Genomic DNA, 12,873 nt, shown 5'->3' with positions numbered 1-12,873 from the left:
CTAAGATCTATAAGTACAAAAATATTCAKATAGGCATCAGTTAAAAAGAAAAAAATATTTTATTCAGTGTTTAGTCAGATCAGATTCATGGTATTTATTTTAACAAAAGTTTGGTAGATTTACTCAATTATGTCGTTTACTTGATTGATTTATTTTTTATTACTTTTATAGAAGTATTCTTACTATGCTGTATTTTCTTTACTTGAGTTGTTGTATTGAGAARTATCTGCTACTGTAGTAAGATCTCTGGATATTCCACTGTTAGTAACGTCACTGAATGAAACCAAGATTTTAACCAAAAATTCACCAGACACTGTCACACACCTGCAGTTTTTGTTAAAGTTTTGTGAGTTTTATATTGAAAGAAACTGAAATTATGGAAAAAATATTTTTTGCTTGATTTTGTTATATTGTAACTATGTTATTTATATGAATTATTTTAATTTTGGCCCTTAAAATACCTAAATTTCCACATAACTTTATATTTGACTCCGTCCGATGAGTAATTTTTAAATATTAAATGGTCGATGTCTTGATCAGTTACTCAGTACTTGAGCAGCATTTTATTTCTTTTTTACTCTTACTTGAGTCATTTCTTGCTTCTTTTTACTTTCACATGAGTAAAAATGTTGAAGTATTGCTACTCTTATTTGAGTATCTTATCTGATTTTAATTATTTTTAATTCAAATCTACTCAGACGTGTCGACAAAATCAAATTTTRTTCTTTATGTCTGAATATTAATGTTCAGCCTGGTGGGGGAATAAATTTCCTTTGTCTTATTATTGAATGTGAGTTTAAAATAGCAGCTCCTTGCCTTCTATTTCTAGGCATCTCCTAGCTGCGATCTGATTGGCTGAAGGCCCTGCCAATCACCGTGTCCTTGCCGCCCACTTCCGGCAGGCTCCAGTGGCGCTACACTTTTCAGTTGTTTTTGTAAGCMGAGTCCAAACTGACACAAATTAACAGGTATGTGTACTGTGTGATTGTTCGTGTCGGAGTGTAAACACGTRTTTGCGTGTAAACGTGTCAGTGTCATGAGCTAATCTCGGCTCCAGATCACTGTTAACTGTCTCCAGATGCGATGCTAGTAGCTAGTTAGCCGTTAGCTGAGATTTTGTGAGGAGCGTTGCGGCTGACAACGAACCAGAAACAGGTTATCGTTTCTGTCACAACCTCTGTTGCGGTTATGTTCGGCTCCACTGAGTGGTTTTAAAGAACTGTCCGTCTTACAGGTCGTGTTTGTGGCAGTCTGTGATGCTCGCAGGGAGGCGGGGCAGCAGAAACGTCGGACCGACGGTGGAAACATGACTGCTGAGTAACATTTTGTTACCTTTTTCTGCTCAGTATGAACAGCGAGGAGGAATTTTTCGACGCTCAGACAGGTGAGACTGGCTAACAGAGGCGTGGCATCGTTATGGTTTCTCCACATGTCTCAGTGAATGAAATGGGTGTTCTGTTTCTTGACACTTCCCCCGTCCCAGGACTGGAGTCTGATGATTCCGGTGAGGTCAGTTTCAAAGATGCCCTGGTGTTTGACAGCAACGAGGTGACCGATGGCAGCAGCAAGCAGGAGAACGGGGTGTGGGAGCGCAGGTGGGAAAATATCAATGAACTCACTTTATTTATATTGCTCCAACTCATGACCCTTCATCTGAAAGCAATTTACAGCAAAAAGAAAAAGGAGTTTCAATCCCATCATTGATGCCAAGTTGGTGTTATCAAAGTGTTTTCTATCTAAAGTACTCCAAAGGTTTGCATTAAATTATCATTGAATCTCAGAATTTGGCCATTTCATCATTCAATTTGTACAGGTTCATCATGCAACATAAAGTTGCTTTTTATCTATAATAATTTTATGTACAGATTTGAATTTGTTTTTGCTTTTTTGTCTAAACTAGGTACTTAAATCAAACAATCAAGTTTATTTACTTAGCATATTTCATCAGTTCAAAGTGCTTTACATCATGAAAACGGATGAAAGCACATAATAGAGTCAACAGTTGTAAAAACAAATAACAGATGTTACATKTTGTAGTCATCACCACACATCAGATGTGTTGGTCAACATTCCATTTATTATGGTTTAAAATCGATTCTAAACTGGAACTCAGTGTTTCAGCTGTTTCCTGGAAGTTTGTTCCAGATTTGAGGTGCGTAGAAGCTGAAAGCTGATTTTCAGTATCTATTTGATCATTTGTGCCTTACAGTCAATCCTCAGAAAGCAATATACTTCAGGTCTAATATTTTAATGCTAACCAAGTCCAATCAATTGTCAAAAACAAGCTTTATTCATAAGTTTTAGGCAATATATTGATTTAGTAAAGAGCTGAAGAAAGTCATGSATTTGTAACATGAACAGAAGTCATGACATGAACAATAATATATTAGAATATTATTGAAAAGTTAAATTATTTCAGCATCTCTCATGTAATTACACAGAGACTAATGTTTTAAAACCTTTCTTTTTGGTAATTATGATTTGTTATCCACTTACAGATGATGAAAAGACAACATTTAAGATCTGAATATTTAATCAGATCAATTAAAATGTTTGTCTCACTCTTGTACTCAACCTTCTGATCTGATTTTATTTACATCATATTTGATATAAAGGTTTAAAAACTTGATGGATTTACATTTTACAGCGGCTGCTCTGATTATTTGGAGTAATTTAGCTTCTGATGTAGAAACGTTTTTATCTCGTGAATGAGAGTCRTGTCTAAAGTAAACCTTATATGTGGGTTTTTGGCACAAGAAAGTAGTAMATTTTTACTTTAAACAGAGTTAAAGGCTGAAATATGAAAGAAGGAGCTAGCTGAATGTTTCCAAAGTGAAAACTGATTAAAAACTCAACACCCTGTTACAGTGAACATARACAAAGAMGAGATYTGAACAGTCAGTGTGGAGTCCACTGAGTTGGCTTTCCTGGAAACGGTATAAAAATAAACAGGCAGTGGTGCATGCAGAGAGCGCAGCGTCGCAGGATTCAGTCGGGTTTTGTTTACAACACAATGAGGTTACGGGATGAGATTTCCTTCAGACCCAAAATACAAAATATGGTTGTGACCATCATAAACAGCCCGGCGTGCAGCAGGAGGAATCACTAGAGAGCAACAAAGATTCGGAGATGAAGAAGACTTTTTATCTTTATTTTATCTTTATTAATACAAACATTCAGAAAATTTCTGAATGTTTGCATTAATAGAAGGTAACTGTTGGTAATGTCTTGTATAACAAGTTATCTGTAAACTGTTTGAATGCAGGAAYGTCTTCAAACAAGTTTTGATTTGAGAAAACKTTTTAGTGCATTTTAAGTTCAAATGGATAAAAGAAATAATGTTTTCATTCATGTGGAGCTACCGTTACTTAAAATGGAGTTTGATGTATTAATTTTTAATTACGAGAATCAAGTCATAATATTACCAGAATAAATGCATAAAAATAGGAGAAAAAAGCTGTGATAGTTATCAAGATCTGACGTGACCAAAACGACAAGTTTGTGTTTTTTTCTTCAAAATAAACCTTTGTTTTCACAATAGCCTCAAAGTCCTGCTACTGATAATAATTAGATTTTGATGTGTTAAGGATTCAATATTTCGTTATATATAAAACCGATACAAAAGTATAAAGTTATCTATTAAATCGCAAGATGCTCAACATTCCTCATTTAAATTTTTGTTTATTTTTTATGTGGAGTTCTCATAAAATTACTACTTTATTCTCCTAATATTTATTCTGGCAATGTTACAACTTTATTCTCGTAATTTAAAAGTAATAATTTTCAGCCCGGCTTTAATGCTTCTTTAATTTTTTTGGCTGCTTTTTAGCAGTTTTTTAATATCCTTTTGTTTAAATGTGCGCCAGGAAAGCCCTGCCTGCAGAAACAATCTCCAAGAACAATTTCAGTGTGTGGAGCATATTGAAGAAATGTGTTGGAATGGTGAGTCCCAAAAAACCCCAAACTCATCCAAAGGGTAGCAGAGTTTTGTGAATGCTAAAGTTTTCTCACAGCTTTACTTCGTAATTGTTGAAAAGTGACATTTCCAGTTGTTTCTGACAATGTTTTTCCATAATTATTAATGAATTTGATTTGCCTCCTATCGCAGGAGCTTTCCAAAATCGCGATGCCAGTTGAGTTTAACGAGCCGCTGAGTTTTCTCCAGAGAATCTCTGAGTACATGGAGCACACTCACCTCATCCACAAAGCCTGCAGCCTGTCGGACGCCGTCGACCGCATGCAGGTAGGGACGCGATTATTTCCTCCGGAAAGAATCGCAGTTTAATCACAAATTAAACTGATCTAGATGAGCTGTTTGGCTCCAAAACCTGCATACCTTTTCTTTAATGATCCATGAGAAAATCCTTTTTAATCGCTTCTTATTTTCTTCTAAGATATGTTGACATATTAAATACAAAGGTGAAGGAAGCAAAAACACTTTATCCAGAATCAAGTCCTTATTTTATCACCTCTGACCTGTTCCAACACATTTAACGTGTTTTTATTGAGCTGAAGGAGCTGTGTGAACTCTTTTTCTAATTATTATTATTATTATTATTTATTATTATGTATATTTAATCCCTGAACATTAAATTCTCTTAGCACAGCTAAATAAATAAAAAATGTATTCATAAGTTGAAATAATTACAGATTTAAAACAAACAAATGTAACGTTGTATTAATGCTTATGGAGCAAATCTGTAGAAAAATCAGTCAAAAAAGAAAACTAAGAGTACATCAAGTTTTACTTTTATTGAAATAATAAAACATATCAAAGTATAATAACTGCTGTATCATTACATAGATATTATATCTTTTGCTTTTGTCTTCACTGGGTGTTTTGTGCTTAAGATCAATATTTTTTTCTCCTTTTTATCCAAAACGTTTTGTTAATATCAACATGTAACATATTCACATTAAACTGTAAATAAATATAAGTAATTATAAGCTGAGATAATTGAAAACAAGGTGTGTGTAACTTCATTAGCGCACACAGAGCATCTGCATAGCATATGAATGCGTCTAATTAATTAAAATGACCAGCTTGCTGCAACATTGACCCAGAAGCTGAAAATCTGTGACACATTTGAAGTCTCTGATTTACAACCCTGTTTATCAGCTAACGTTAGCCAGCGTTGGCTAACGTTAGCCAGCGTTGGCTAACGTTAGCCAGCCGCTTGCTAACGTTAGCCAGCGTTAGCTAACGTTAGCCAGTGTTAGCTAGTGTATCACATTTTAAAGAGGCAGTGACTTTGTTTTCTTACAGCATCTTTATCTGCCACTGAAATTATGCACGTCAGATGTGAAGTGGCATGATTGGGGTAAAATGGTTCTGATCCGGTTCTCGTCTGGGTCACAGGTTGTTGCTGCGTTTGCTGTTTCCGCTGTAGCATCTCAATGGGAGAGAACTAGAAAGCCATTTAATCCTCTGCTGGGGGAAACGTATGAACTCATAAGGTAAAACCCTATAGATATATTTATCCTAATATCTACCAGCTTTTCTACGATTCTGCGCCTGTTTTCTGACTGATTTGTGTGTTTTTTGTTATTTTAGGGAGGATGAAGGATACAGATTGATCTCTGAGCAGGTGAGCCATCATCCCCCCGTCAGTGCCTTCCACGCTGAGTCTCTGAAGCAGGAGTTTGAGTTTCATGGCTCCGTCTGCCCAAAGCTGAAGTTCTGGGGTAAAAGTGTTGAAGCTGAGCCTCAAGGCACAATGACGCTGGAGTTATTAAAGTAAGCTTTTACTCACTTTTTTCAGTCATTTTTGTTGTGCATATTTTTGCTTTTGTTTACTTTATGACACTGCAACCTATTATTATTTTAGCAATTTTGTTGGGTAATCAGAGCACAATTGGCACATTCTGCAGGATTTTCATTTAACCACTTAAGTCTTTTATAGAATATTAAAATACATAAAATATGCAAATAAATTTTTTTTATGAGAAAATAAACATTTTATTATTTATTTTTTGTTTTTTCATCTTAAACCTTTGTTTCAAAATATGTTTTACCCAAAACAACTCAAGTGGCATCGTTTAGTTTACCTGGTTCAAATTCACTAAAGAAATGTTATATTATTGCATTTTATGTAATAAAATGTTTCTTTTTTATTTAAAAAGAAACTGATTTGTTTATTTGACTATTTTAATGCGAATAAAATACATATTAATGCAAAAATATTTTTACATTAATAAACAAACAAGCAGTAATTAAGCTAAAGTTATGAATGTGCTGTTTTTTCTGCAAATGGCTTTCTTTTTGAGTCTGTATACTCCAGTTTACTATTAATCGATTGCTAAATTAGTTGATGATTATGTCAATAATCGATTAATTGTTTCAGATTAAGCTAGCTAAATATGATGCTAGTTGTTCAGGCAGCAGCTTCGTATTTAATCCAAATGTGAACGTTTTTTTGTAAAGGTTTTGTTGGCTCTAGTGGCCTTTATGTGAAAGTAGTTTGCCAGGAAAGAGAGTTATGAGAGAGGGGGAGACATGCGGCAAGTGTCACCAGGCCGGGATTTGAACCTGCGACCACCGGCATGAGGACAAAATATGGGTTGTGCTTTGTCCCTGCACCACCACAGCACCCTGAAATGTGAAATTTTGGATCTTTCTTGGATTACCAGGACTGAGTTTTGATGCTGTATTTTTACTGTAGACATAAAGAAGCGTACACCTGGACGAATCCAATGTGCTGCGTCCATAACATCATTTTGGGGAAACTCTGGATCGAACAATACGGAACAGTGGAAATAGTCAACCACAGGTACAGTTACTGATGCTGGAAAAGCTTGTTGTGAGTTTTTGTCCCTCATTTATGCTGCCCTGGTTCCCTCAGCACTGGAGATAAATGCATCTTGAACTTTAAACCCTGTGGGATGTTTGGAAGAGATCTTCACAAAGTCGAAGGATTTATCCAAGACGGAAGGTGAGAACAGGAGCAGGTCGGGTACCAGGGTTGGGCGATTGACCCATTTTATCTATTCATTTCATTTTTGGGTTTTCAAAGGTTTAATTTTTGCAAAATATGGATTCACCTCCCCCATCATTGCACTTGTTGGGTTTCCATAGTTACGAGTGATGCCAGCTCACCAAGGCGGCCATCTTGTTTAAGCTTATATTTATTTGGACTTTGATTTCAGATCAACTCCATGACAAAGTATTAGGGCCAGGATACAAATATTTTTTATTATAAGAATAAAATCATAATATTACAAGAAAAAAGTCACAATATCAGGAGAATGAAGTTATTTTTAATCACAACTCCTGCACAAAAATAACAAGAAATTAAAAGTTATACTTTGCAATACACTTTACTGAAATACTTATTTTTTCAACTCATCAGCATCAAATTATCCATATCAAGACTTGAGTTTATTTTGAAGAAAAAACCCACACAGATCGATCCTCGTCACTAATCTTTTTTCTAATTAAAATGTGTTTTTCTCTCTCAACATTTTAAGATGTTCTTCTGGCTAAATTGCATGTTTATTCTGCTAATATTGTGTCTTCATTCTCATAATTAATACAAATCCTAGAACTTTATCGTACAACTCACAGAAGCCGCTTTTGAAAGTATTTTTTATCAGCAATTTCTTTATTAGAAAGTAAATTACTTTTCTAAAAAAATAACATTTTTCTTTAGAAAATTAAAGAAATTAAGATTTATTTTTAAAATCTTACTTAAAAAATCTTTTTAAACTATCTTTCTATAATGAATTTTTAAAAAAATAAAAAGATTATTTTGCAGCCCTCCTGAATCCGCTCTGTCAGGCATAAAGTGTGATTGTTTGTTCTCTGAACTGACCGCGTCGCTGCGGTTGGACCAGTAAGAACAAGAGACACGTCATCTACGGGAAGTGGACGGAGAGCATGTACAGCATCGACCCCAGCCTTTCTGAAACAAAGAAGGCAGAGAAGACGACGGGCAGCGACCCACAGGAAGAGGTGAGAACATTTGAGCCAGTTTGATTTCTCTCACCTCGTCTGCAGAGCAGAAAAGCCTCCCGTCACTCCGGCTGGAGACCCGGCTGATCACTCATCATCTGGAACTAATTTACTGTCTATGCCAATTTTTTCTCTGTTAATATTCACAACCCTTCCGAAGCGTTTCCCACAGCCTGATGCTGCGTGGTCTCCATCCGGCGTGAAGGGAGCGTTTCTGCAAACTCATGCGATTGTCAGTTACCTGTTTGACGCGTCACTGACTCTGTTTTCTCAAACGGCATCTCTTCCTTTCACAATAACACGCAGTGGCGTTAGCGTAAGGTAAGGTAACAGCGTGTTTGATATCTCTCTTGTGCTGCTGCTGTTGTCTAGTTATGTTGACAGTGTACTTGTCTGACTAGATCATTGCCAGCACCTAAACCATGATGTCTTGCAATGACATGCCGTTGTTGCTTGAAACGTGTTGAGTTTGTGGCAACCGTAGTTCCCATGATTCACCTGTTTGCACTGAACCGTCTGCTCGGTTGGTTTGGCCTCGACGGTTTGAACATGACGGCTTTTTAAAAAAGATCTTTCTGTGTGTGTAGGGATGTAGCTATGCAGTGGAGGAGGACGATGAATTTCCAGAAGGTCAGGATACGGTGATTGTGATACCAGGAAGTGCCTTACTGTGGAGGATAACGCCTCAGCCCAGTCACTCTGCGCAGGTCGGCTTCCATCACAGGAATCGGAAACGTTTTGTAGTTGTTCTCGAGGATTTAAAGTGTTCACCTTTTAATTGATTAGTCACGTTGTCAATCTGTCAGCGCTGAACTTCAGCACCTGCCAGCAGGGCAGGTTCATCCGTTCTGCACATACGAGTAAAAATTACTGACGACTCATCGTCTATTTTTCATCTCAAAGTCCTGGACTTTATCCATGTCTTTGATAACAGAGGCTTATTTTGCTTATTATTATTTGCTTATTTTACGTCTTTTTTTATATACATATTCAGTGGATGTGAAATGTTTTGTTTTGTCATTTACTGCTGAATCTGAGATAATTATTGAAAAGTTTGGAGTCTCTGGTTTGAGTCTCTCCTAGAGAACGGGTTCAGCTTTGGGTCAGTAACTTTTCACCAAATCTGACAAAAATCACATGTGGAGTACCACAGGGCTCCTTCCTGGACTCCCTCTAATTTAATATGCACATGCTCCCATTAGCTCAAGTTATAACAAGTAAAGAGATTAGCTACCACAGCGATGCAGAGGATGCACAATGAACACATACAGACTTTTAGTAGATGTTTGAACAGATAAATGTGTGGACAGAAACTGAAGTTTGACCTAAAGAGGAACGATCTAGAGTCAACACACAGCTTCAGTTATTACAGCTGGAAATCTTGGAGCAGTGATGAACTCTGACCTGAACCTTCAGAGCCACATAAAGACAGTTACAAAGTCGGCCTTCTATCACCTGAAGAACATTTCCAGGATTAGAGGATAAAATATGCCAAGAAGACCTAGAGAAATTGATCCATGTGTTTATCTTTAGTCGTATTGATTACTGCAGCAGCGTCTTTTTCTCAAATAAACCCGACTTGGTTGAAAAGTTGCTAGAGCCAGTCATAAATGATTTATAAATTAGTAATTTAAACAAACAAGCCAAGACATTTAATAGGTTACTTTGTCCTTCTGGAGCACATTTTAAGTTTCGTATTGACTGTAGTGAGTTTATTTGGTTTGTTGGGGGATCGTTGACCCAGTGAGTGTAAAAGTTTCGGGCGTCTTGTGTTTTTTCTTTTTGGTAGATGTATAACTTCACCAGCTTTGCTGTGACGCTGAACGAGCTGGAGCCCGGCATGGAGAGGCTGCTGCCGCCAACGGACTGCCGGCTGAGGCCCGACATTAGAGCCATGGAACATGGAGACATGGGTAAGTAGACAAAACAAAGACATTTTGATGTTTTATTAATTAAATTTGCTTTATTACTCTTTATTCTTCTGCTTTCTTCAGACTTGGCTAGTGCAGAGAAGGAGCGATTAGAGGAAAAACAGAGGAAGGCTCGCAGAGAACGATCAGCGGGTGAAGAGGAGTGGTCGACCAGGTCAGAGCTAACAGCTGCCAGTCTTCTTTACTCCGATACCTCTAAATAAAATCCAGTGCAACCAGTCGCCTTCCTACATTACCTTATTAGTAAGTCTGTTCCTCGGGTTGTGACATGGGAAATAATTTCACTGGAACTGGAATGTTTTCATCAATACTGACGTAAAACAAACTCCTATATCTTGCTGAAAAGTTACTTGTAAATTAGTTTAGTCTTATTTCAAGTGTAATAAAAGATTTGCACAAGAAACTGGATAAAAATACTTGGTGATAATTTGTATTTTTACAGTGTATCCATACAATTAAATTTGAATTATTTAAGAAATTGTTAAAAACCATTTATTGGTACCACTTTACTTTTCAAACGTAGCGGAGATGACTGACACTGAAATTGTTTGATGTCGTAAATGTGGGTGTTGCTGTTTGACCTCTGACCTCAGGAAACTTTTTATTAATATATTTAAAGTGATAGCAGCACAAACAAAAACTTCCATTGTGTTAGAGCTTCACTCATTTCTTATGTTTCAGTTAAAACGTTCGCTGATGTCTGTAGTATCATTATTAATTTAAAAAGTCAAAGGTAAATTTTTTTGTATCTCCAGGAGCTTTTGATTTCTCTCTAAAAGCAGGTTTCATCTGTTTCCCTTCAGGTGGTTCCGAATGGTAACAAACCCTTTCACCGGAGCAGAGGACTGGCAGTACACAGGCGGATACTTTGACAGGAAGTACACAGACTGTCCCAACATTTACTGATGCACAAAAAAAGAAAGAAACTCTGTGTTTCTGGAAAATGTTCACTTTATTTCTCTGCATCTCAAATCTCTGCGACTTGAAAACCGGGCAGGTTACTCAGACCGGCACTGTGTCTCTGTTGGAGCAAACCGTTAAGCGACTGTGAACGTGCTCTGCGGGAGAGTTTTAGAGAAACGTTGACGTCAGACATCTTCATCGTCATTTACCCTAAACGCTCGTCATTTAAGGGTTTTAAACCAGCCAGAGGCGGGAGCTCTGCAAACACAAACGAGCTGCAGAAGCGTTTTAGTTCACTTCATGTTGCATTTAAATATCAGGGATTATTTAAACACATCCTCAACTTTTATATAACCGACTCTGAAATTAGATGTCTATTTTATTCAGCACTACGTATCTTTAAAATGTCACAAGTGTTTCTGTGAATAGAGATTTAAAAAAAAAAAAAACAAGCTGCTTTTAACCATGTTTATGTTTATCGTAAGCGAATATTGTCGGTACAAATATATAGTTGTGTGTAGAGAACAAAAAAATATAAAAATACAATGGTGCTTGCATGTTCACCAAGATGCTAATAGACAAGTTAGAGCCATAAAATAATGATTTCCTGCACTGAGTATAGAAACATTTATGGACAAACTCTGAGTTTGACACTGTGGCTGCCTCTCACCTTTATGCTCTGAAAAACACAACAGAAAAAAACTAAGTGTCAGAAATCCAGTTAAGAAAACTAAATGATTATTAAGCTTCTTCTCCTTCTTCCACTTTTAAACGTGGAGCTGTGGAGCCCCCTACAGGACAAATTAAAAAATATATTTTGCATTCTCTCACGACAAATGAGCAAACACACCCTGGTCTATTTTTTATACGAAAACATTCTTAGATCTTTGCTGCAATTTTTTTTTTAATGAATCTATTACTGTGTGTTTATGTTTGTTTGTAAACCAATCAGACGACCAGTATGAAAAAGACACAATCAAAACATTCAGATGACTTTGTGAAAATAACTCGAAAAATAGTCCAAATGGTTTAGATGTATTTTTCTTTCCTCCGTAGAGAAAGTTTGTTTATTTCTTAGAAGGGATGGAAAACCCATGTTTGAGCTGCTTTGCTTTCTTACATTACAGCAGAAAATATTTCAGTATTAAATTGTGTACATTATTTCAAAGGAAAAAAAGTCCCCCTTGTCCCTTAGGGGGCTCCGTACGAAGCAGAATATTGGCATGGATGTGTTTGGTTTTTTTTTTGTGGAAAATTTAAGCTAATTGCACCTTTAAAATGATGCCAAACTGTCTCTTAGTTGAAACTCAACAAAAGCGTCAAAAGAAAAGGGAAATGTTGCTCTGAGAGCGTCTGTGTGCTCTGGATAAATGCTGGGTTTCAAAAGGAGAGGCGCAGCCCTGCATGACGGAGAGCTTTAAGTTTCCGTGTGGAAGCCTGCGCTTCGTTTTCAGCCTCGCCTCGTGACCCCGGGACGCTGCAGACACCGTGAACCTATGCAAACCGATCCATCCTCTCCGCCCTCCTGAAATGTGAACCCTCAAACTCTTAATTTCCCCTTCAGATACACCGAGTGCTGAAAGTAAAACACTAAATAAGTAGATGCTGCAGCTGATTTCTGTTGCTGTTGAGCATAAAAGCTGCACATTTGAGCGCTCACAGTCCTATGCACTTATATGTACAGTGAGAGTTCTCCCTTTGCTCTGATTTTTAAAGCACTTTCGAAGCCTGCAGGTTCAATCTGACGGATATTTTCATCCTTTTACCCCTGTGTCTCTTTACTTTGTCGATAATGTTTACATTGTTCGTTCTTTTCCTCCGCTCTTCATACTGTTACCCAAAACCATATGCATACAAGCATATTTAAATAATAAATTATGGACTACAAAATGAACTGCTTGTTGTGGTTTTTAAGGGTTCATGGTGTTTCAATCAGAAAATGAATAAGAATAAAATAGGAGTTTCAGTTAGAAAATGGGTTGTTTACTTGTTTACTTTTGTTTTAAATTAATTTTTTGTATATAGCTGTTTATTTTTTATTACTCTACGATGCTGAATAGGTTTTTCATTTTATGGAAATTAAATTGG

General features: G+C 36.7%; 1 protein-coding gene across 1 annotated transcript; it reads left to right on the top strand.

Moving 5' to 3' along the window:
* Nucleotides 1–856: 856 nt before the first annotated feature.
* On the top strand, nucleotides 857–12,679 carry LOC103467745 (oxysterol-binding protein-related protein 2-like). The gene is made up of 14 exons (XM_008414407.2): nucleotides 857–968; nucleotides 1,235–1,384; nucleotides 1,484–1,595; nucleotides 3,867–3,942; nucleotides 4,109–4,243; nucleotides 5,360–5,457; nucleotides 5,555–5,737; nucleotides 6,663–6,770; nucleotides 6,843–6,932; nucleotides 7,834–7,951; nucleotides 8,539–8,658; nucleotides 9,741–9,864; nucleotides 9,946–10,036; nucleotides 10,686–12,679. The coding sequence occupies exons 2-14, from the start codon at nucleotides 1,348–1,350 to the stop codon at nucleotides 10,786–10,788; spliced, it is 1,395 nt and encodes a 464-aa protein (XP_008412629.1). The 5' UTR covers nucleotides 857–968; nucleotides 1,235–1,347; the 3' UTR covers nucleotides 10,789–12,679.
* Nucleotides 12,680–12,873: the final 194 nt, after the last annotated feature.

The sequence above is a fragment of the Poecilia reticulata genome, linkage group LG7 (genome assembly GCF_000633615.1).
Source record: "Poecilia reticulata strain Guanapo linkage group LG7, Guppy_female_1.0+MT, whole genome shotgun sequence".
Lineage (NCBI taxonomy): Eukaryota > Metazoa > Chordata > Actinopteri > Cyprinodontiformes > Poeciliidae > Poecilia > Poecilia reticulata.
Note: the sequence above shows the minus strand (reverse complement) of the source record. Positions and strands in the feature narration are given on the sequence as shown.

What these genes read in the sequence shown, in the direction of transcription:
- LOC103467745 (XM_008414407.2), top strand. Translation starts at nt 1,348, where the DNA reads ATGAACAGCGAGGAGGAATTTTTCGACGCTCAGACAG. An exon ending in TGAAGAAATGTGTTGGAATG is followed by an intron (nt 3,943 to 4,108) that starts GTGAGTCCCAAA and finishes CTCCTATCGCAG; the next exon opens with GAGCTTTCCAAAATCGCGAT. An exon ending in AGCCCAGTCACTCTGCGCAG is followed by an intron (nt 8,659 to 9,740) that starts GTCGGCTTCCAT and finishes TCTTTTTGGTAG; the next exon opens with ATGTATAACTTCACCAGCTT.